The sequence below is a fragment of the Hibiscus syriacus genome, unplaced genomic scaffold (assembly GCF_006381635.1).
Source record: "Hibiscus syriacus cultivar Baekdansim isolate YM2019G1 unplaced genomic scaffold, ASM638163v2 tig00112762_pilon, whole genome shotgun sequence".
NCBI classification, from domain to species: Eukaryota; Viridiplantae; Streptophyta; class Magnoliopsida; order Malvales; family Malvaceae; genus Hibiscus; species Hibiscus syriacus.
Genome location: NW_024063399.1, coordinates 422,565 through 448,359, shown reverse-complemented (window position 1 = coordinate 448,359; position 25,795 = coordinate 422,565). Strand labels below are relative to the sequence as shown.

Sequence of the window (25,795 nt, the reverse complement as noted above, 5' to 3'; positions counted from 1 at the left end):
TTACATGCCCCCTAATCACATGTACCATACTCTGCGAACAACACCGAAAGAACTCCCTTTACTGAAGTCAATAACTGCACTGGTACAATTCTTTTAACCTAAAATGGTGAGTAATAAAGTGAGCTTCGGAAAGCTCAGTAATACAGAACTACCAGATGATGCTACATGACATGCATATACATGGGAAACCATAATTTCCTTATTGAATCAGACATATACCAGTGGGCGGAATAATCTGGGGTTCCATTAGAAGTTCATCGAGTAAAAGCCATGAAGATCATAGTTCATAAGAAGCATTCATAGTACCTCATTTTAATGAGTCGAAAAGGATTGTCTAGTGTGTTCCAATAAAAAACATTGAAAATATATAAATCTTTTTAAAATCATAGCGGAACCCTCCAACCAAACTCCATTATGCAGTTCCCTAGAATTGCGTCCGTAGGGCTTACCCTAACCACACAGCAAAAGGAGCCAACCTAAGGATATGCCTTGGGGCCCATGGGACTACCCAAAGATATCATTAGGTACGTAATAGTAGTAGCTTCAGCAACCCCGACATCTAAAATCCTAGGTAAAGGAATAACCTAACATGCAATAGGCAAATCAGTGCTATCACGGACAATGACACTCACTGCTGATCGACCTACTATGGCAGCATTGACGTTAATTTTAATCCTGCCCTATAATGGTTTTCGCCGCAAATCTCTACAATATTTTAAATAAAAGTCAATATAGGTTTTGCAGTAGAAATTCAGGACTCCAAAATTATGAATTAATCATAAGTCTCTATAACACTTGGATAAAGATCTTCAAATTTATTTTAAGTCAAAAGCATGAAATCTTACCCTTTCCTTAGTCGCTCTCTCCCTCTTTTGTCTTTTTTCCCTTTTTTCTTTTCCTTTGAGTTTGTATCACTTTTTATAGATCAGATCAACTTTTTTTTATTTTATTTTCTTTAGCCGGTGTCACCACCGGCTTTGATGTTGGTTATCGACCGCCGGTTCTCTTTTCTCTTTGTTTTTTCTTTTGTTTTTTAATAAGAATAATTATACATGTGTTATTGGTAATGTTCAATCCCACATAGTATTGGAAACACTATTGGGAATGGGTATTTATGGTTTGGATTTCCCACTTCCTTGTTGAGTGAAAGAGAACAATGAGGACTCTCGCGCGCCGCCGTCGCCGTCCGTCTCGTCTGGTGTCGTGTCGTGTTCGTGGAATTCAAATGATAACATCTGGTTTATGAGTTATCAGAAATTAAACAACTTTTTCCTAAATTAAATAAAAACGTTAAGATGTATCTGGACTGATTTCTAGCTTTGTACAGAGGAGACAAACTGTTAATATCAGGAGTTACAGGAGTTATATGATTTAATTTTAGGAATTACATAATATAATTTTAGGAGTTATAACAGTTGAATAATGGTGCAATGAACCTGGACTATTTCTGAGTCAAGTTCATCTAGACGTTTCATGTAACCCCCTCAGACCGATGCGGATAGCCCGATCCGATCTGGAGTGTCACATTAGGGCCACTGCAGCGACCCACCGAAAAAAATAGCGAAAAATTTAAAACTTTTCTTAAAACATGTAAACTCATAAAATCATTTATGAGTACAAAAAAAATTATCAGCATTCGAAATAAAACAGATTTTCAGGCTCATATATAAAACAAAATACAATTACATGCCCCCTAATCACATGTACCATACTTTGCGAACAACACCGAAAGAACTCCCTTTACTGAAGTCGATAACTGCACTGGTACAATTCTTTTAACCTGAAATGGTGAGTAATAGAGCGAGCTTCGGAAAGCTCAGTAATACATAACTACCAGATGTTGCTACATGACATGCATATACATGGGAAACCATAATTTCCTTATTGAATCAGACATATACCAGTGGGCGGAATAATCTGGGGTTCCAATAGAAGTTCATCGAGTAAAAGCCATGGAGATCATAGTTCATAAGAAGCATTCATAGTATCTCATTTTAATGAGTCGAAAAGGATTGTCTAGTGTGTTCCAATAAAAAATAGTGAAAATATATAAATCTTTTTAAAATCATAGCGGAACCCTCCAACCAAACTCCATTATGCAGTTCCCTAGAATTGCGTCCGTAGGGCTTACCCTAAGCACACAGCAAATGGAGCCAACCTAAGGATATGCCTTGGGGCCCATGGGCCTACCCAAGGGTATCATTAGGTCCGTAAGGTTTTATCAGTCGGATCAGGGCTGTGCCTCCATACTCCAGAATCCTATCCATATAAAAATCCGGTAGAAATTAGTTTTAGCCATAAAACGTAATACCTGGACCGTTATCCAGTAATATGTCATAATCGTAATAATGAAATAAATCGTATAACTGATTTATGCCTGTACACCATAAGTAGTCCAATTATTAACCTAAGGGAGTGCCTTGGGGCCTGAGAGCCTACCCAAGGATCACCTTAAGTCCGTAAGGATTTACCAGCTTGATCAGAGCTATACCTCCATACTCCAGTCTACCCATATAATATCCCAATAAAACAATTCTATTAGTAACCAGTATTATTCATGGTCCATAAAACAATAACTACCATTTTATTTCAGTGAAATAAGAAACCTGATAACACATTTCAAGTACCCATAATTTATAAACCAGTAATTTCATGATTCCATAAATCCGGAACAATTCATAGTTTTTGATAAAAACTGAAATCAAATATCACATACCATGTTGCCATGGTTCATAAACCAGTAAATCAATAATTTTGTTAAAACTCATTTCAAAACATATAAAACAGTCATGTAGTACACGTGGAACACACTAGAGTATCCAAGTATTTTCCAGAGGCATTTTATAGTTATCAGTATGGATAACATGAAGCTTGTGCAATTTGATTGGATTACAAGAACAAGGTTCCATTGGAGAGGATTGATTACTAATCGATCTAATCGGATACCTAAAGTTGATACTTAGAATCCCACTATGTTTTCATGTGCATCAGGAAAGTGTTCAATAACGCCTGGAGTGATTTGAGTTGATAAAAAAATGAAGATTCAGGATATTTACCATTTATAATAATCGATCGAATTATCAAACAACTCTAGAACTGATATTTATCGACTGCTCAATTCATTGTCCTTCTATGGCATTAACTCTTTAATACCAAAATGTATATACATAGATCATCTCTAGAATCATTGCTGAATATATCCTCCAATAGTCTCTATTTCATTTCCATATTTCACCAGTATCAAGAAATGCTGACGTATTTGATTTTTGGTTCGTTACCATAATAACAATACATTATGCAAGTTCATTAGTGTTCCCAGACTCATCCAAATCACATATTTAATCCTCAGTCATAAAGATTACTTAATTCCTTTAGCAGTCAAGTTATCTCGGTTACTTCAAAGTTTTTTTCAAGGTAATCCAGACGTTTTTGAATTTTATATACATATTGTACTTTCGTTTAATTTAATTTGGTCTTCGTGGTTGATGTGTCTAACGAATATACATTTCTTATTACCGAATGTGATCTAAAGTTGAGCTGAGCTGAGTACTTTCAAAATTATCATCGAACCACACTTGAGAAGACGAACACGCATTCAAGTAACATTTATGCCGTTCAGGTACTGACATATCCTTAAGATTGATCAACTCACTTAAGTTGTGTTCCATAACTTCTAAAGGTAGTCCAACACCTATTCTTATTTGGATTCCTTAATTAATCCAAGACATTTACTTAGTATAGGCCATAAGGGTATTTTGCTAATTTTGGTATTCAGTTTTATTCCATTCATTTCAGAGCTAAGAGGATATCCAATCATTCTTGAGCTTGGTAATATTCTTGGGTCATTTCCATTTCAGGGGTATTCTGGTAATTCTATAGATCCGATGTATTTCAATCATTTTCTTTCATCGTGTCTTATTATTTAATACCAATTTATCATTTATTTCAGTCCCTTCAAACAATTCTGATAAAAGAGCACCCCGATAAATTGTTCTTCAGGTATTTACTCGTAAATCAGATATTTTCGGGTCAAATTCCTGCTCAGATTTTTACCAACGGAATATCAAGAATTTTTCTGCACTAAGTCAGGATCTTAACAATCAAATTTATACTTAATCAAGTTAAGTACAAATCCTTAAAGCACTTTCTCATTCAGGGTCAATTCAAACTGTTTTACCTCTCAATGGCATTTTTGTAATTTCTTAACCAGATAATTTCGATCCTATGGTCAATTGTTTTCCCGAACATTCTCTTATCTTGAAATTATTCCTTAAGAAACTTTTAGCATCTTGCGTAAACCGATTTTGGCGTTAAAAACCAGTTATCCAAATTTTCTAAACAAAACTATTTTTTCTTATGCACATCTGTAATTATATCGGATCAATATGTCTTTTCAGAGTTATTAACCAACTTCCAGGGATAATTCTTGTCATCCTACAATATAAGGGTATTTTCGTAATTTTACCCTACCAGAGTATTCTCATAATTTTCCATCCAATTACCCTTAACATTTAACATTTGATGATATAAAATATAAGTTACAAATCCATGACTGATTTCTTTATCACTAATCACAAACTTGTAATTTAATTCTAAAAATTCTTCAATCTCTTATATTAGTCATTCGATCCGTATTCAGTTACAGAATTTCTACCACATTCATCTCGAGTGTATAAATTATTCAACTCCACAAAAGTGACAAACATTATCTTATTCATGCATTTACCAATATCAACATGTTCCACAAAGCATAACGAGGTAGTAAAGTATTACCTCAATTTCCGAGCAATACTGATTGACCATAAAAATTCCATTCGAATACCCTCAATCTTGAAATCATCTTCCAATATTTCCTCAGATCCATATCAACATAAATTACATAAAAACGGAGCTTAATTCTGAAACACGGATCGAATCGGATGATAAATTAGTGAAACATAACTTACAGGGTTCGAATTTGGCGAAACTGACTTCGGATTCGGATTCAGGACGTCGAAAGCATAAAATATGACTTTTCAAAAATTTGGAATTTTCGGTCAAAATCAAAGTCAACGGGTTTGACTGGCAATTTCAAGGTCTTCAGGTCCGAATTTCGAAAAACGGACTACGGAATCTGATTTGGAACGTCGAAAAACGTTAGAATAGGTATATTCGATCGAAGTCAAAGGTCGTTTAATGCCCGGTCAAAGCCGGTCAAAGTTCTGGTAAACTGTGGTCAACGCCGGTCAACGGTCAACGGTCCACAATCGACCATTTTAGACAAATATCACCCTAACAAAAATTAATTACTAAATTAGCCACATTCTACAAATATTTACCAAACTAACACCTAAATTTTACACAAATAACACCCAAACAGAAATTAATTACAACCAAACTATGCCCACTCTTGGGGGTGGCGCGTGGGGCGCGTGAACAGTAACACGGTGTCGGAAAATTCTCGAAAAAATTTCTAAAAATTATTTTAAGCAATTTTAAGTTATTTACAAAGTTCGGTTCACAATTTTGAATGGCGGAGAGCTCGATTCCGAAACATCGGAAACTTTGACGGTCTCACCCTTCCACACGCCGGCGACGACAGAGAAACGGAGAACACCGGTGGACTCGGAACGATGCAAGGAACACGATGGTGCAGGAGGTGTCGTAAACGGATGATTGGATCGTCGTGAATCGACGAAAAACCAACTGAAATCGAGTTATTACCGACGATACTTCCGATTGAAATTAACGACGAATGGCGATGATTCACGACAAAAGGTTTGAGGGGTTTTGTTCCTCGGTCGACAACAAACACGATTGTGGTTTCGGTTCATCGATCGGAGGTCGGATGACGAGTAGATCGGAGTTGAAAGCTATTGTCGGAAGAGGGATTATGTGCATTTTTCTGTATAAAAACACGAGAAATAGGGGTTTATATTATCTCCTAAAGAAAAATGGTCAAATCATGAGTTTAGCCACTAAACTTCATGCACTTCTTAAAATGGTCTGCCAACTTTGCGATTTTACAATTTAATCCACTGTTTCTTTCAAAATACCAATTAAATCCACCACTTTATAATTCTTAAAATTTAGCCCCTAAATTGGGGTGTTACAATTTAGCTGTTAGAAAGAATGATTTTAATTCTGATTTTTATATGGACGATTTTAACCATTTCTAGCCTATAAATAGAGAGATGAATTCAGCTTCTCAACTTACTCTCAACATTTCAGAATTCACTCTCTAAGTGTTTTCTAGATATTCTCTCTGTGTGCTTTCCGATAAGAAGAGCAATACCACCAACAGTTCACTCCAGTTTCAGGTGTACGAAATTCGGAGCGACCGTGTTAACCTCGGGGGACGGTTCGCCTACTGTAGCGATTACACACATCAGGGCGAATTCGTTTCTAAGGCAGTGGTTTTACCACGACACGGTTTACGAATCTGTTCCTTTTAAATTACTGCTTATCTTTCCTGTCAGTGCTAACAGTGTGGTTTTGTAGTTTCATATTTCCAACATGTGTTGCACGTTTATCTCTGCATGTATTGCACGTTTATCTCTGCCTTTGTGGCACATTTTTTGATTTTTTCTATGTCATTTGTCCGTTCTTTTATTTATATTTTCTTAGGGTTGGATTTGACGACGCCACAACTGATCAAGACGACGCTTATTTGAAATCTTTTTTATCTTTCCTGCTATGGATCTTTGGATTAAACTTCGATGCATGATTTTGTGTTTGTGGATAGTTTCTCACGACGCTTGGCTCTGATCTGCAGTTTCTGGTGGTCTTTCAATAGCTTAATTCCTTTTTGTGATTCGTTTGCCGATGCAATCAAATCTATTCATATCTATTTTAGTCTTGTGGTTAGGTTTTTAACATTTTCCATGTATGGTCCTTATATGATGTAAAGTAGCTAGTTTCAATGTTATAGGAAAAGTCCAAATTATGTATTTAGTTTACGATAATAATTGTAAATTCTTATAGTAATTTTAAATATTTTCACTTTTTTTTAATAATTCTAGTTGCTTCTATTAAAAAAACACACACATGAAATCTTATATTTCCATAATTTTTTAGCAGAAATGTTTTAATATTCATTAACTAAATTTGATCCTGATTAAATCTAAAATCAAGTTAGATTGGATCATAAATAGGAGGTAAACTCTCTCCACGTTAATTTTTCTATTTGAACTTAACATTTTTTAAGGGTCATGCTTTTTTTTTATTGGATCAAAATAAATTTTATTAATAACGGATCAAAACGATCCAAATTGTATGCCTAATTAAAAGTTTCCCTAAACTTAATTGGATGAAAATAATACATACAATTCGGACAACCAAAATTTACATTGTAATCGCAATCAACCGAACCAAAAAAAAACCCAATTAAACAAACCGGGGCCAAAATAATTTTTGAAGTACCCTATTGGGCCAAATAATCTTACCGGGTGTTCTATTTGGCCAAAAACCCAGCCTAATATCTACCGGCCCATTAGGCCATGCCAGAAACAATAACTGGATGCCCGGTCGAGCCCAAATAATTTGGGCTTAGGCTTGCATCGTTTAATAGTCATACGAATCATGATTTCTTTAATATAATTAGCGATAGTTAATTTATCAATAGATTAATTTAAATTAAATACTAAAAAATTTTATTATGAGATAATTTTTAAATCAATTTTCTTTACGAATTACTACATTTAATGAATTTAACGTCTCATTTAATTAAACTATACAAATTATTACATGAGTCAGACATTAATTATATTAAAACTGAATAAATAAAATTATTTTTAATTTATAAAATTCTAAAATGAAATTTTTTTCACTACACTCAGTTCTAAATCAAGAATTGAATTAGCAATTTAGTTGAGTTTTGGACACAAATAGATCAAAAGGGTAATGTATGTATGTGTTAACTTTCAGGAGAGCAATCTGTTTTAATCTTCTAACTGCAGAAAACAAAGGCTTTTCAAAGGAAAACCATAGAAGGGAAAAATGATGGCGCCACCGGCAGGTACACGGTGGTGCGCAGTCGTATTGACGCTCGTTGTATCTATGTACATCTCACCGTCTGTCGCCATTTACTGCGACGAAGACGATTGCTACGATCTCCTAGGGTGAGATTTCTCACAAAATTTTCTCTCCGTTCATTCCTCGCTCCCTAATTTTAACATCGCTTTCATGTTTTATAGGGTTTCTCAATCTGCTAATGCCTCGGAGATCAAGAAAGCTTATTACAAGCTCTCCTTGAAATAGTGAGTTGTTCTTTTATAGATAAAGAAGAAGAAGCTTCGATCTCTTTATTGATTTAATTGTATCTTTAACTAGAATTTATATTTATTTTCATTTTTAGTCATCCGGATAAGAATCCAGATCCCGAATCGAGAAAGCTTTTTGTGAAAATTGCCAATGCGTATGAGGTAACTACGATCCCTTGCCTGTCAATTCGCTGATTCTTCTTCTGTGTTACATAGAATTTGATCATTTCTGTTTGTTTCTCTTATAACGTGGATTTTTGGTTGCAGATTTTGAAAGATGAAGCTACAAGGGAGCAATATGATTATGCAATTGCACATCCGGAGGAGGTGAATTTTTAAGTTTTTAAGGCATTTTAGAAATATATTGTGCTCTGTAATGTTTGAATTGTGTTTTTCTTGTGGCTTTATCGCCCTTTTTACTATCATGGATCATTTGATTTCACTGCGTTTTACCTTTGTAAAATTAATTATCAAATTTCTGTCTCATTTAGGTGTTCTACAATACTGCTCGTTACTACCATGCATATTACGGTCACAAAACGGTGAGGATTATTTCAGTATTTCTGTTGTTATTAAGAATCTTTCTGGTTTGGCATAGGGTTTTGGATTTACTTGTTTATTCTGTTCCATATGTGTTCTTTTTAGGATACGCGTGCTGTCCTGGTTGGTGTTCTTCTAATTCTTTCAGTGTTTCAATATTTCAATCGGTTGACCAGGTATAATCAGGTGATCAGGTGAGTTAACATCAAATATTATCTAAATTTTTCTACTCTGAATGTCTATGTTTGGTGGACATGCTTGATATTGGTAGATAATATCACTTAGAAGACTGAAGTTTTTGCTATATTTTCTTAGTATTTTACGGTGACACTTGTCATTATCAACTCAAGCTTAGCTTACTGTTTGTTACCTCACGAGTAGAGTCAGCAACAAAGACTCAACTCGGCCCTCTCCTCTTCATTTTACAAATGCACCAAATAAAGTCAAACAGCTTACCGCTAGTTATGAAATTATGTTAATAAAACAGCATCATAGGAGAATTTTGTAGCATAAATGTCCAATGGATGTCGCATAGAAAAGCTCTCATCCATTCATTTGTCCCCTTATATGTTTCTCCTGCTTTCCCATTTCTGGATTCAGGCTGTCGATATGGTTAAGAAGACGCCTGCTTACAAAAACAGACTGCGGGCATTGGAACTTGAACGAAGTGGAGGGACCACCAATAAGAAGAAGAGTAACAGGCAAATGGACAAGTATGCCACATTTATTTTTTTTCAGCTTTGGCTCATAAAATTAGACTCCAATATTGCTGTTAGTTTGCATTTGGCGCAAAGAGCAGTGTGGTTTTGTTTACATTAACCACCACATGGAGCAATGTGGCTTTGTTTACACTAAACACACATTGCGCCATGTGAACATGCCATCCTTTAAACACGTTTTCTTTTTCAATAGAGATTACCCATACCTTAACTGTAGGAAAAAGGAGGAAGATCTCAGTCAAGAGCTTGAGCTGGACATTAAGGGAGCTGAAAAGCCATGCATCTGGGAATTAATTTGTGTTCGTTTCATTCTCCTCCCCTACACCATTGGCAAGGTCAGAATACCAGCTATTAAGCTAAAATAGCTGCAATTTTTTATTAAGATTTGTAATTTAGTGAATTCCAACCCTGTCGTATTACCTTAGTTTTTAGACTGAAATAGTTTACCGACTAAATTCCTGCCTTTCCAGCTATTGTTGTGGTATGGCTGTTGGTTCTGGAGATACAAGGTGAAGAAAGCTCCATATTCTTGGGAAGACGCAGCTTACTTGACAAGAAACTCGCTCAGAGTTCCACTTGATGCTTGGCTAAACATCGGTAACTTCACTTAACTTCCTCCATTTGTATAAAGCACACACATTTTTAGAGATTTGAAGATTGGTAGATGATGGAATCATAGGATCGCTTATCACAGTAGGTATGTACTCGCATGTGTGATCAACATAGAAATCAGATGAAATGCTTCATTTCATCAAAGATTTGCATATTACCATATGAACTCTATCGCTGCAACATCATTCCTGTGTATCTATCAATGAAGTGCATGCCATACAGATCTTTCCTTCCATGGTTCGAGTCAAGGCTTCTGGACTACTACATATTACTTATCAAAGTGCTGGTTTTATCCATATATCGTAAATTTAGTATCTTAATCGAAACTTATTCGTGTTTCTTAGATGAATCAACCCAGGAAGATCTTAGTCAGAGACGGTTATGGATAAAGTCCAACTTAGATAGCTACTTAGCAGAAATGCGGAAAGAGCACAAACGCAGAAGATAGGGAGATTTATCGCATTACTTGCTTGAGACTGTTTGCGGAAACTTCAACATTCAAGAAACATAACACCGTTTTTCTCGTATGATGATTTTGGTTTTAGTTATACTTGAAGGAAAGAGATGTTGTCGCTGATTACCAAATTTTGATACCGAATTCTTGTAGCAGAGTACTAAAGCTTCATCTTTATATTTCTAAATATAAAGTTTAGTTTATTCCACTTTTTCTTATATTCAAATCAAAAGTATTTCAATACATGACCTTCTGAATATTATAATAACAATATCAATTGAATTAATGTTTGATTGCTATCATTAAGTTGAAAGGTGAAATTGAGTGCAACGTGGGATTCTGGTCTTCCTGAAAGGTTTAATACACTTCTTAGTGTCTAAATTATACATATTTTATACCTTAAAATATGATTTGGTGTTTAAAGAATTTTTTTGCTAACAATAGATGTCTAACGTGTCTGATGTTATACTTTAGGTGTCTGAATCGTAACAACAGTTAAATTTGGTCGTTATCTGACATTTTTTACGCATATAAAATTTCAAAAATTATTTTATTTAAAAAAACTTAATATTATAATTAAAAAAGAATAAAAAAAATCCTAAATTTTATATCTTCCATCGTCAATTGATCACTGTCAGTCTGTGGTCGTCACCTTTGACACCATCTAAACCTTCTCGCCATCGCAACCAAAACCCAATCCCCCACCCATTGTGAAATTGCGTCGATCATCGAGAAAAATACCACGAAGGGTTGTCGGTTTTCTAGGTTTTTCGTTATTGTTTTTCGACGATTTTGACAGCTACAACCGTCCGTACGTTACACGACCACCACCGTTGAATTCCACATCCTGATTCAAATAAAACCTGATCGGTGGTGACCCTTTGCCGATCGGTGGTTCAAATATTAATTTTTAAATTATTAATATTTTTCTCATTTTTGTTCTTCTATTAATTCTACTTATTAAAAGTATAAATATTTTTGACGGTCTTAGAATTAAACTTATAACCTAAAAAATTATAGGACTTTTAAAAGTAAATTATTTTTTAAAAGGTTATAAGTTTAATTCCTATGACTTAAAAAACAGATTAATTATTTATAAGGTAGGTTCGATTGTCAGGAGTTTCAAAATCTAATAGAGTTAATGACACATTAATAGAATGATATTAGTAGTTTGAGGAATGATTTAAAATGTTTCAAATTTTAAGTATCAATTTAAAACGGAATCATAAGTTAAGGATTAATATAATATTTTAAAGTTTAGAGACCAACTTAAAACTAAAGTCATAGTTTCAGACTGAAATAGAACATTTTAAAATCTAGTATCTATTTTAAAATTAGGATCATAGAGATTTTCTGTCCCAATTTACTCTAAATCCATTAATTCAATTTAAAATTCTAATAAATTATAGAACAGAAAATCATCTAAAACAGACATTTATCTTTCTATGAACAATAGTAGTGATTGAATCATAACAAAAATGGTGAACAAAATCTGCCAATTGTAAATGCAATCTAAAGAATAAAAATCCCAAGCTGCAGAATACAAATTTTCCAAATCTTGAAAGAAAGAAAAAATCCACAGAAATAAATGAGTAATTCAAGACGAACGAGACGTCGAGTTCTGCAAAATCCTACAAGACTCAAGTATTCAACTACTCGTGGCCTCCGATTCCGATACTAATAATAGTAAACAGCAACCCCAAACCAATGAACAACAACAAAGTTCATCGCCGTTGAAGAAGAAAATACAACTCCACGTCAATTCCCCATCGTTGAAAACCTCGCTCCATCTCGAAATGGACTCGAACGACACGGTTTTAAAGGAGAAGATTCACGATCAAATGGAACCCGTCCTGGTTAACCGGCTAGTAGTTCAATCAACCGGTGCCGAATCGCAAGCAAATCGGTCACTAGGGGACTGCGAGCCGACGGCGAATAATAACAATGTCGATGCGTGTTATGTATGGCTCATAAAAAGTCTCGTTGTGGGGTTACGAATTATGTGGGTTGGGGGTGTGGGGGCGCAGCCCCCGCGGTACGGTACAGGGTTGATTTTGTAATTATGTACCAGGGTTTTCTATTATAAATAGAGATGTAACCTAGACCTAAAAGATCATTGAATAAAAACTTCTAGCGCCGCCTAGGCACCGAGGACGTAAGCACATTGCCGAACCTCGTAAAATTCTCGTGTTCTTTTGTTTTCTTTACCCGTTTTCGTCAACAATTGGTATCAGAGGTCAGGAGCAAAATTCGAAGTCGCGAAATTTGATGGTCAGGGTAACTTCGGATTATGGCAAACGAGGGTGAAGGATCTATTGGCGCAGCAAGGGATCTTGAAGGCTTTGCGACCTACAAAGCAGGCGTCGATGGATGAGGAAGATTGGGAAGAATTGCAGCAGCGAGCGGCAGGAACCATACGATTATGCTTGGCGGACGAGGTCATGTATCACGTCATGCATCTATCGTCTCCAGACGAAATTTGGAGGAAGTTGGAAAGTCAGTTTATGTCCAAATCCTTAACGACAAAACTGTATCTGAAGCAGCGGCTGTATGGGCTGAAGATGCAGGACGATCACGATTTGGCGCAACACGTGAATGTCTTCAATCAAATCGTTTCTGATCTGGCTCGGCTTGATGTGAAAATTGAGGATGAAGACAGAGCGATGATTCTGTTGTGTTCGTTGCCTCCCTCTTACGAACATGGTGACTACTCTTACATATGGGAAAGAGACTATCAATGTTGAGGAGATTACTGCAGCCTTGTTGGCTCACAACCAGCGAAAGCAGAATGCAGGGGAAAGCTCTCAAGCCGATAGCTTATATGTCAAGGGTAATCGAGATCGTGGACGGAAGCCAGAGAAGGCAGGGTCCGGGAAGCGGAATTCCAGATCCAAATCCAGGATAAGAAGACGATTCACTGTTACAAGTGCAAGGAGGCGGGACATATGAAGCGAGACTGTCCGAAGTTGAAAAAGCAGACTGATGAGAAGCGTGATGGCTCATCCAAGTCTGTGAACGTGGTCGAGGATGATAATTCTGATTGCAGTGAGGGTGATATGCTTTCTATTTCAACGACACAATTGACGGATGCTTGGATTCTTGATTCTGGATGTTCTTATCACATCACGCCAAATAGGGAATGGTTTTCGACATACAGGCCGTTAATTCTGGTTCGGTTTATTTGGGTGATGATCGATGTTGCAATATTGTTGGTATTGGTGATGTCAGAATTAAGATGCACGATGGCTCCGTTCGGACGTTGAGTGGTGTTCGACATATCCCAGACTTGAAGAAGAATTTGATTTCCTTGGGCACTTTGCACAAGAATGGTTTTATCCCTAAGGCTGACGAGGATAGGGAACCATTCGGATTGTTAAAGGAGCATTGACTGTGATGAAAGGCAAGATGACTGCAGGGAATATCTACAGATTGTTAGGGAGTACCGTTGCAGGTGGAGTTCACTCTGTTGAGTCCTGTGATGATACGACAAAATTGTGGCATATGCGCCTTGCTCATCTTAGTGAACGTGGTATGGCAGAATTACACAAGAGAAACTTGTTGCATGGTGTCAAAAGCTGTAAGCTCGACTTTTGCAAGTATTGTGTTCTTGGTAAACAGACTAAAGTCCGTTTCAAGACTGCGAAGCACACAACTCAAGGGATTCTTGATTATGTGCATTCTGATGTATGGGGGCCTTCCACGACATCGTCTTTGGGTGGATCTAGGTACTATGTTACTTTTATTGATGATTTTTCACGGAAAGTTTGGGTGTATTTTTTGAAACAGAAATCTGAAGTTTTTGAGAAGTTCAAGCTGTGGAAAGCTGAGGTAGAAAACCAAACAGGACGAAAAATCAAGTGTTTGCGGTCTGACAATGGTACGGAGTACACAGATTCACAGTTCCTACAATTCTGTAAGGAGCATGGGATTCAGAGGCATTTTACAGTGCGCAAGACACCACAACAGAATGGTGTTGCGGAACGAATGAACAGGTCGTTGAATGAAAGAGCCAGATGTTTGCGGTTGAATGCGGGGCTTCCCAAACACTTCTGGGCTGAGGCTGTTAACATGGCATGTTACCTTATCAACAGATCGCCAAGGGCATCGCTGGCTGGGAAAGTTGCAGAAGAGGTATGGACTGGTCATGATGTTAGTTTTGATAACTTACGGATTTTTGGTTGTCCTGCTTATGTGCATGTACCTGCTGATGAGAGATCCAAACTTGATGCAAAATCGAAGGAGTGCATTTTTCTGGGTTACAAGAAAGGTGTCAAGGATTCAAGTTCTGGGATCCAGTTGCGAAGAAAGTTGTGATTAGTAGAGATGTCGTTTTTGATGAACAGTCTATGTTGCAGCAGAAGCAAGACACGACAGTGGTAGATTTCGAGCAGTTTCCAGTTGAGAAACCAGAAACTTCTCAACCGACTTCTGGTGGTTCCACTACGGATGATTTGCAGGATTATAGTCTCGCCAGAGACAGGGTGAGACGGACGAATATAAAGCCTCCGAACAGATTGGGTTTTGAAGACTTGGTATCTTTTGCACTTACTGTTAGCAGTGATGATCCAGTTACTTTTCATGATGCCGTTACTAGTCAGGAAAACGACAAGTGGATGGCAGCCATGGTTGAGGAGATGGAGTCTTTGAATCACAATCGCACATGGGAGTTAGTTCCCCTTCCTGAGGGTAAGAAGCCGATTGGTTGCAAATGGGTGTATAAGAAGAACCAGCAGTAACAGAAAAAGAGGGGGAGAAGTTCAAGGCTCGTTTGGTAGCGAAGGGTTTTTCACAGCAGAAAGGAGTTGATTATGATGAAATCTTTTCTCCTGTGGTCAGGCACACTTCAATCCGAGCAGTACTTGCATTGGTGGCTAGTTGGGATTTGCATTTAGAGCAGATGGATGTTAAAACTGCTTTTTTGCATGGTGATTTAGAGGAGCAGATCTACATGCGGCAACCTGAAGGTTTCACTCAACCTGGAAACGAGCATTTAGTTTGCAGATTGAAGAAATCTTTGTACGGGTTAAAACAGTCTCCGAGACAGTGGTATAAACGGTTTGACTCCTATATGATCAAGATTGGCTACAACCGATGTGAGTATGATTGTTGTGTCTATGTTAAGAGCCTTGATGATGGTTCTTTTATTTTTCTATTACGTATGTTGATGATATGTTGATTGCTGCGAAGAACATGGATGATGTTATCGGTTTGAAAACTTTATTGAGTCAGGAATTTGATATGAAAGATTTAGGTGCTGCAAAGAAAATTCTTGGAATGGAAATTTGCAGGGACAGAGACTCAAGGAAACTGCGGCTATCTCAACGGGGTTATGTTGAGAAAATGCTAGAAAGGTTTGCGATGAGCAGCGCGAAACCAGTTAGCACTCCATTGGCGAATCACTTTAAGCTCTCATCAGAACAGTGCCCTAAGACAGATAAGGAAGCTGAAAATATGGCAAAGGTTCCGTATTCTAATGCTGTTGGCTGCTTGATGTATGCGATGGTATGTACTCGTCCTGATTTAGCTCATGCTGTTAGTCAAGTTTGTAAGTACATGTCTAAACCTGGTAAGCAACATTGGGATGCAGTCAAGTGGATCTTTCGGTACTTAAAGGGTACTGTGGGACATGGAATTGTTTTTGGGAGTCAGCGGGATAATCCTTTGGTTGTAGGATATGTGGATTCAGATTATGCAGGTGACTTGGATAATAGAAGATCTACGACAGGGTATGTGTTTACTCTTGGTGGAGGGCCTATTTGCTGGAAGTCTACTGTTCAATCTGTCGTGGCACTATCTACAACTGAAGCTGAATACATGGTAGCGGCTGAAGCTGCAAAAGAAGCTTTATGGCTTACTGGTTTAGTGAAGGAGTTGGGTGTTCAACAAGGTGGAGTTCAGTTGCTTTGTGATAATCAAAGTGCTATTCACTTGGCTAAGAATCAGGTGTATCGTGCTAGAACTAAACATATTGATGTAAGGTTCCACAAGATCAGAGAGTTGGTTGCATCTGGAGAGGTTTTGTTTCAGAAGGTACATACTGATGAGAATGCCGCTGATATGTTCACCAAGCCAGTTACGACAGACAAGTTCAAGTATTGCTTGGACTTGTTGAATGTTTCGAGTTGTTAAAGAAGCAAGGTAACCCAACCCACATTGAAGTTTCCAAGGGGCAGGATATTCGCCAAGGTGGAGATTTGTTATGTATGGCTCATAAAAAGTCTCGTTGTGGGGTTACGAATTATGTGGGTTGGGGGTGTGGGGGCGCAGCCCCCGCGGTACGGTACAGGGTTGATTTTGTAATTATGTACCAGGGTTTTCTATTATAAATAGAGATGTAACCTAGACCTAAAAGATCATTGAATAAAAACTTCTAGCGCCGCCTAGGCACCGAGGACGTAAGCACATTGCCGAACCTCGTAAAATTCTCGTGTTCTTTTGTTTTCTTTACCCGTTTTCGTCAACAATGCGAATAACAAGCCGTCGCCTACGAGTTCAGGGACGGAGTTGGCGGGATCGAAGAAGTTGAAGCTGTTGGTGTTGCCAAAGATGGGGACGAAGAAGATACCGGTGGAAATGAATGCTACGGATAATGTTGGGGAGCTAAGGAAGGAACTGCAAAAGTTGCACCAAAGGCTTCATTTTCATTTGCCACAAGATGGTTACTTTTTCATTTATAAACAGAATGTGATGGACGATGATCGGTCGTTTAGGTGGCATCAAGTTGCCCAAGGTGATACTATTGAGATCTTTAATGGCAGTGTTACTGGTGGATCATGAAATTTTCCTAGTTAGTTATAATTATAATGACTTTTGTGTCTATATAACAGTGAAGAAGCATTATCTATGGTTCTTATACCAGATAGCTTGTCTCTTGTAATTCTTTCAATATGCTCCTACAGTTCATGTATTTATCTATGACTTCTTTAAAAAAATTCTATTTCAATGCATATACAAATAGACATTCTAAATTAACTATTCTTGAACATCTAATCTAACAACTCTTCGTTCACATCAATTAAAATGAATTGCCGTGAATCATTGGTGGAGTTTATCCATTTTAATAAATATTTCTTTTTAACCGAATGAATACATTTTGATACAAAAAAAAATCAAATTTCTCACTTGATACCCTAATCCCAGGGGCTCAAGGAACACTCCCCAGGCAATTTAGGGTAGCGTTCAAAATCCTTGCAATAATCGTAAATGACAAGGTTTCTTTGGACCCAAGCAAAATCCTTCTTCTGATCATCAGTCAAATGCCAAGCATCGTACTGGTCCCACCAATACTTGGTGGTGGTCGATACGCATGCAGGGTAGGGGTCTTCCCATTGGCACCCATCGACACTGAAGTCCTTGTAAGATGAGACGAATGGTGCCCTTTTCCAGTTGGTTTTCTCGAGCCCGCCTCTCGTCGCCCAGTCATCGGCGTTCCATATGCTGGAGAACAAGTACATCGGCTTCTCGTTGGGGAAGAAGTCATTTCTCTTGTTGCCATTGTTTTTGTACACTCTGATGGGAACTCTATCCACAAAGAATCTGTTCCCAACGCAAGTCATTACGTTTGATTCTATCAAATGTCCTTAAACTATGACTTATTGAGTGTCAAAAAATATTTTTTAAAGAAAAATCCACATCGACAATCTAATCAAAATCGGAAAACAATGTTAATTATCTGAATCAACTAATGACTTTATAAAAGTAGAAAACCAAACTATATTAAATTAAAGTAGAATGACTGAATCTTAAATTCAAAGATAATAAAGGGATCAAGGTCACAAATTGGGGACTTACACAAGTTGGTAATTATTCCACAGAATGGAATATGTATGGAATTCTTCAGTGGGATCGAACCAAAGCATGTGCCTCATTTCACGCCCCCCAACCCCATTCTTGTACACGTTGGTCTGAATCAAATACGGCTGCCCGGTTCTATTCCCCAAGAATTCGAAATCCACTTCATCTCCCTCCGGCCCTGCCTCTTTCTCCGAACACATCTGCCATGGAAACTCAAACTTCAGCTATGGAAGAACACGACAACAACAATCAAAACATCTTATGTTAGAAGTAAGAGAAAAGAAACATACGTAGTAAGCTGTCACAACACCAGCTGAATCACCTCCGACCAACTTCAGTTTCATGCTAAACCACCCAAATCTGTATCTTTCCTTGGTCTGAAATCCACAGCCTGAAACAACAATGGCAATTAATCAACACTGCAATCTGATTCTACATACTCAGTGAACCAGATGATTGTCTGTCGTTACATACCTGTTTGTTTGTCCAAGGAGAGGAACCAGGTGTTGCCATCCTCGGATGTTTTGAAATGATCTTCAGAAAACATTATGCTGAAGTTGTCTTCGAAAGAAGTTTTTGGAGCAGCTGCTTGAGATGAAGTACAAAAGGAAGATATCAGAGCTGTAATGAGCAACAGAAACGCCATTGGAGAGACCATTTTCTTCTTTTTGTTGGATGAAGAGAAGATGGTGAGATAGATGGATATCTCTAGTGGATATCTGAGGAGGAAATGTGCATTGGATGATGAGTATTTGAAAATGGAGAGTGCATGTGTGGAAGGGGTAGAACAGTAAACCTAGTGTGTATTGTTTATTGATTATTTGAGAATGATTGAATGTACCAACTCACCCATGCAAGGATGTTCAGATCCTTGAAATTAATAATAATCTATCATGTAACAGCGTGGCTGTTTTAATTTTTTTTTAGAATATAATCAGAGTTACTGGATTCGACAACTGGATTTGGTGGCGGTTTGGACTCGGGACCGACAGGACACTGCCTTGTTTTCTGTTCACTGTCAGAGATTCACTGTGTCACCGCCTTCTAAAATTATCCAAACGCCAAAATTAACGACTTCAATTCACACACAAAGTATCAAGATATCACGATGAAGTCACTGCAGATCATAACTTGCAACTTGACAGAGTCAAAAACTCTCTCCTCACATGATGGGGATTTGACACATGCTCATAATGCACTCCCACATGCAGCATATATATAGATATATATAGGCCTTGGGGCTCACGTGCAATAATGTCTTACTGTCTTACATGGAAACATGGGTTGTCAAGTACTGTCAAGCATATCCATAGTCCATGACCGAATTTGTATATAAAAAAAGAGAGAGAGGTGTAATTCCCGACCCACATGAATGAGAGAAGAGCAAGACTAGAACTTGCTTGTATGTATTCAGCTAGACTGTATTGGTGCTTGTTGTCTGTATTCATTTGTTTGTTTCCAAGTGGACTAGCTAGCTACAGGAAACATGGTTTTCTCCCATTCTTTGTTATTTAAAGTACAATTTGAAGGATGAAAATCCAAATCCGACTACTCAATCATTACCATTAATCACTTACAAATATCAAATGATTGTGGAGATTTGGTCTACTGGCTAAGCGGAGACATGGTGTCTGAGGGTAATGGCACCAGTCTAAAAAAGTGGATTCAAAGCATTTGTGGATCATCAACATCTTTTCGATACCGATCGGCCGGCACTGTCGTACCTCTGCGGTTCGACCGATGCCGACAAGTGATCGGCACTACCGATTCAAAGCAAGCTTCGGTCACAGGTGGCATTGTTGTTTTCGTTAGTGGCAGCACACTATTGTCTGGAGAAAACCACCAGTGAAGTACTGGCACGGTGGATTTCATATTCGGTAATGCAGCTTTTACAACTGCAAACTCGTGGATCAGAGACCAGTGAAATCACATTTTTTAAGGGTCGCGGCCCGAGAAATAATAGATCCAAACTAAACTGGGACTTCGACCCAAAGCTCTAATATAACAGCAGCTGCTGATCTCGAGCATCAACTCATATTTGGACCGGCCCTAACGGAGTACTTAGCTCTAGTATAATAATTAGGGATGATCAAATTCTTAACTTGACCCAAAATTATTATTATAATTTTCTCTTTATATTAAAATATAATTATAATACACGTCTTTCTCTATATTTTATTTCTTTAGTCTTCTTATCTTATAGAATAAATAACAAAAAATATTTGAGTCTATTTAATTTTTCACTCAAATTAATGGCAGACGGAAGATTTTATGTTAGAAGTGAACTTAATGACCAACTATAATTTAGATCAAAATATAACAATCTCTTCCTTGATCCAAATTCATCAAAATTGGTCTTCAAGTTTTAAACAACTTTAATCTTTTTTCGTAAGTCACATATCTTTTGAAGCATCGTGTCAAGTATTCATCAACTTCAATTTTTACATAATATTCATTGAAACAAATTATCAATAGAAAATACAAATGAAATATTTAAAATATATGAGAATATGAAATTTCCAAGGGGAAGACTTCTCCCATTTGCCCCCTTCGATTCATCCCTACTAAAAAATAAATTCATTGAGTGATCTCAATGGTCAAAAAAATATTGATCTCCTTTGAAGATTCGGGTTCGAACAATTGCATCTGCAAAATATGTATTATCAATGATTAAAAAATATTGTTCTACCTTATATCATCTAAAACTATTAAGAAAATAAATTATCCAAAGTTCAAGATAAGTTTAAGACCATGTTTAAAAACTCATTGATTTTCATTTGGTTTACACCTATTGGAGTAGATTTAAATGTACTCAAGCGTAATTGGAATTTGATAGGATTATTAAAAAAATTATTTATTGTACCTAAAACTCATTATTTATATAGATGAAATCTTAGAGTCTGTTTGTTTGCCGTAAAATGAATTACGAAATTGGTTTTTCCCGGAATCCCGTGTTTGTTTCATGTAATTCGTTTTCCGGAAAATGTTTTCCCGTGTTTGTTTCACGTAATTCATTTTCCAGAAAATGTTTTCCAGTGTTTGGTTGGAGGAAAACTAGTTGGTCAACGTAATTCATTTTCCTGGTTAACAGAATTTCCTTTGTGTTTTCTGGAAAATGACTTACGGTCTTATTTTTCGTAAGTCATTTTCCGAACTTTTTACTTCAAAGAATAAATACTCAAAATAATTTTATTTTATGAATTTAATATTAATAAAATATTTTAATTTCATCAAAATATTAATTATTAAAATATTTAAAATATATTTATTAATATTTATAATAATATATTATATTTTTAATACTATAATAAACTAATCAATTATATTATAATATAAGATATTATATTTTTATTTTAATAAAATTTATATTATATTTTTTATATATTTAATAATGAATAATATTATTTATATATTTAATATTAATCTAATAATCTAATAATATTTTAATAAAGATATTTACTAATTAATATTTTTAAAATATAATATAACACTATTACTTTAATAAATAATTAATATAATTTATAATATTTTTATTTCACTAAAATATACCAATATTAATATTTTTATTAATAAAATTATAAAAATAATATTTAATAATAAATAAATTATTTTAATATTTTAAAATAATAATATTAAGTTTTATGATAAATAATATTATTTTTTGTATTTAATATTTGTAATAACAACAACAACAACAACAACAACAACAACAAAACCCTATTCCCATATACAATGGGGTAAGGGGGAGGTATGGTAGTAGGTTGCCCCAACGCCAGGTTGAAAGTAGCTTTCGTGGAAGACCTCTGGCAGTCAAAAAATTAAAAATAAAGATAGAATGCAATGCATGTATAATTAAATAAATAAATACATAGTTGAACAGTTTTAATAATGCAATCTTTAATAAGCGCGTCTGTAAATGGGAAGTAATCCCTGCAAATAAATAACTGCGTAAAAATCTCTGCGATAGACAGAAACGTAAGACCCGACAAAATTTAAAAAGAGGAAACATGAAGAGAATGATACACAGAAGTCAACGATAACAAGCTACGAGAATGAATAAATAAAATGGGTTAAAACCTAAACAAAGGTAACACTACTCCACTACCCTAGTTCTAAGCCTCCATAATTTCCATTGACAGAAACGTATAAAAAGTAAAAGTCATGTAAATTACTACAAAGACATTAAAAGAAGACAGAGATGATACACCCTACGGATTTGACCCGCACTACTCGGCTACCCTGGTCTTTAGTCTCCATAATTTCCTATCAGAGGTCATGTCCTCGGAAAGGGCTAAATCCTTCAAATCAGATCTCAAGCAGTCTTCCCACTTCCGCCTTGGTCGTCCTCTCCTTCTGGCACCGTCGACTGTAATCGACTCTACCCTCCTGACCGCATCTGACGGTTGTCACCTAAGGACATGTCCAAACCACCGTAGTCTTCCCTCCCTCAATTTTTCGGATACAAGCACCACCCCCAAGGACATCCTAATAGTAGAGTTTGGTGTCATGTCCCACAGAGTCCTACCACATGCCCATCGAAGCATTCTCATTTCTGCGGCCTCTATCCTCCTTACGTGATCCTTCTTGAATGCCCAACATTCTGATCCATACAGTAGCACTGGTCTTATTTCCATTCTATAAAATTTTCCCTTAAGTTTTAGAGGCACGTTCTTGTCACACAAAACTCCAATAGCAGCCCTCCACTTTAGCCATCACTCCTTAATACAGTGTGTAACGTCGTCATCCACACCCCCATCTTTATGTATCATAGACCCTAGGTACTTGAAACAATCATTTGATGGGAGAACGTGTCCTTCTATGCATACTTCTACATCTTCATTGTTTTGGTTCCCACTGAAGTTTGAACATAAATACTTTATCTTTTCAATATTGATCCTTAGACATTTTTCTTTCAAAGTAGTCTTCTAGGTAGCCAGTCTACTATTCAGCTCAGTTTTTGTTTCAGCAACTAGGACAATGTCGTCAGCGAAAAGCATACACCATGGAACCCCGACTGGTGTCGCACAAAAGATGTTATCCATAATCAAGGCGAAGATGTAAGGGCTAAGAGTCGACCCCTGGTGGAGTTCGATTTCCACCGGGAAAGCCTCGGTGTCGCCAACTGTAGTCCTGACGAATGTAGTAGATCTACAATACATATCACGAATCGCCCGGATATAAGCAGTTGGGATCCGTCTCGATTCCAAGGTCTTCCAGATCGTATCACGAGGAACTCTATCATACGCCTTCTCAAGGTCAATGAACGTCCTGTGAAGATCTCTATTTTTTCCCTATATTTCTCCATAAGCTGTCGGAGTAGATGAATTGCCTCCGTAGTAGACCTGCCTGACATAAATCCAAATTGGTTTTCCGAAACCCTAGTAAACTGTCTCAACCTAGCCTCTATCACCCTTTCCCATAGCCTCTATCAACTAGTGGAAAAAAAGTTTAAATAACATCTTTCAAACATCATAAAACATTTTCCAAATGTTTTTCAGAAAAATGTAATTCATTTTACGGAAAACATTTTTCGGAAAACGTTTTCCATAAATTTAATTCATTTTCCAGAATTCAAATTCCAGTAATTCAAATTTCAGTAATTCAAATTTCAGTAATTCATTTTTCCAGAAAATCAATTACAGCCAAACAGACAGACCCTTAATTTGATTAGTATTTCTTATGATTTTTGATAAATTAGTATTTATCTATTATCAATAGTTTAAATATATTCAAATAAAAACTTATACAACAAATAAGTATCTAAAGTATACCATCTTTTCTTAAAATATTTTTAATTAAAATAAGCATCTAAAGTTATCTTTTTGGTTAAAATAAGTACCTAAAATATTTTTTGATCAAAATAGATACCTAACGTATTCATTTTTTTCAGCTAAGTACTTAAAGTATTCTTTAATTAATGTTATCTATCAACATTTGTAGAATTTAGATAAACAAAGATTGAATAGTTTATGTATCTATTTTAACATAAAATATTATATGTACCTATTTTGACCAAAAAGATTACTTTAGGTAGTTATTTTGACAAAAAATATTTTAGGTACTTAAGTAAGAAAGAATATATACTTTAGATATTTACAATATAGTCCTTAAATATAAAATTACATTTGATTCAAGATTAGAATTTATAATGTTGAAATTCGATCAATTCGACTATAGATATAAAGATGGCAATTAGTTGGGTTAGGGTCGGGTTTTTGGCCAACCCGACCCGACCCGAAAATATGCACCATCCATTCGAACCCTAGCTGACCCAAAAATTTTATATTCTCCATCCAATCCGACCTAAAAAATAAATATCCTCCACCCGAGTCCGACCCGAATCTATAGAATATAAATCCTACCTGACCCTGTATAAAATAAGAACTTAATTTAAAAAATAAAAAAATTTAAAGAAATTATATTATTATCCTCGAGTCGGGCAAGGTTAAAGTTTTTTCACCCTCCACCCAAACCAGACCCGACCTCGCCCCACCCTTTAAATAATCCAACCCAATCCAACCCAAACTCGACTTTTTAAAAAATATATATGATCCTATAGAGTTGAGTTGGTCGGAATAAGTCGAATTCGGGTTAAATGTCTATCTTTAGATATAATTGATTTGGTTTCCAAAATGAAGAGAAAAAATAATACTGTGTTTAGTTCCAAGAGACAGCTGCCCCTTAACGTGGCTGCAACAATCAACAATTCTCAGAATAAACTAACCTACAAAAGAAAACATGACGGAAAAATTAGTTGGATTCGATTGCTAGACGATTTGGTCAGTAGCAGTTTAAGAACATTGATAGGGACGACATTTGTTAAAAGTCAGATTCCCAGAATTGGACGGCACGAAATCCCAAACTAATATTGCTTGACAGTTGATGAAAAAGACATGTTTAGGCTATAGCTTTGACTTTCGATTTTTCATTTCCCCTCATGGATCATCTCGAAGAATTAGCATAATCACGCATGGTAAAAAACCAAGGGACTAATTTTAGTTTCAGTCCCTTTAATATGTTAAAATACAAGATTTAATCCATATATTTTAATTTAACAAAGACATCTTCAAAACTGCAACAGACAACAGTTGTCTATGTCCTGCAGAAGTATAATATTTTTCTGTTCTCTCTATATCCAAACTCTTTTGAGTTTTTTTTCTCCAGCATTTAATGAGAACAGAAAACATTTGCATATTTCTCTCATAGTTGCCTTGAACGGACATAACAAAAGGCCGGTGTTCCCAGTTTTACTCTCTCTGATCAATAACAAGCCGCCTATACACATACAAAGATATCTCCTTCCACTCTCTGCAAGCCGCCATTGACATCCATTTGCTTGCATTTTCAGTCTAGAAGATACCCCAGGAAGATATGAAGATTGGATCCACATTGACCTAAGAGGGTTCTCTTCAACATTCAGCCATTCTTTGAATCGG

The 25,795-nt window shown here is 36.3% G+C and overlaps 3 protein-coding genes across 3 annotated transcripts; 2 read left to right on the top strand and 1 right to left on the bottom strand.

Moving 5' to 3' along the window:
- The first annotated feature begins 7,900 nt into the window (after window positions 1–7,900).
- Window positions 7,901–10,705, top strand: LOC120183454 (chaperone protein dnaJ 50-like). The gene is made up of 10 exons (XM_039188142.1): window positions 7,901–8,099; window positions 8,175–8,237; window positions 8,336–8,402; window positions 8,508–8,567; window positions 8,732–8,782; window positions 8,886–8,966; window positions 9,381–9,493; window positions 9,717–9,834; window positions 9,970–10,096; window positions 10,456–10,705. Exons 1-10 carry the CDS (start codon window positions 7,978–7,980, stop codon window positions 10,557–10,559), a joined length of 906 nt encoding a protein of 301 aa, XP_039044073.1. The 5' UTR covers window positions 7,901–7,977; the 3' UTR covers window positions 10,560–10,705.
- A 1,305-nt stretch (window positions 10,706–12,010) lies between these two features.
- LOC120183421 (ubiquitin domain-containing protein 7SL RNA1-like) lies at window positions 12,011–17,343 on the top strand. The gene is made up of 3 exons (XM_039188123.1): window positions 12,011–12,020; window positions 12,159–12,512; window positions 17,029–17,343. The coding sequence occupies exons 1-3, from the start codon at window positions 12,011–12,013 to the stop codon at window positions 17,340–17,342; spliced, it is 678 nt and encodes a 225-aa protein (XP_039044054.1). The 3' UTR covers window position 17,343.
- Window positions 16,112–19,029, bottom strand: LOC120183446 (probable xyloglucan endotransglucosylase/hydrolase protein 8). Its single transcript, XM_039188137.1, has 5 exons — window positions 18,834–19,029; window positions 18,650–18,750; window positions 18,357–18,559; window positions 17,695–18,101; window positions 16,112–16,122 (listed from the first exon to the last, which is right to left on the bottom strand). The coding sequence occupies exons 1-4, from the start codon at window positions 19,015–19,017 to the stop codon at window positions 17,696–17,698; spliced, it is 894 nt and encodes a 297-aa protein (XP_039044068.1). The 5' UTR covers window positions 19,018–19,029; the 3' UTR covers window positions 16,112–16,122; window position 17,695.
- Window positions 19,030–25,795: the final 6,766 nt, after the last annotated feature.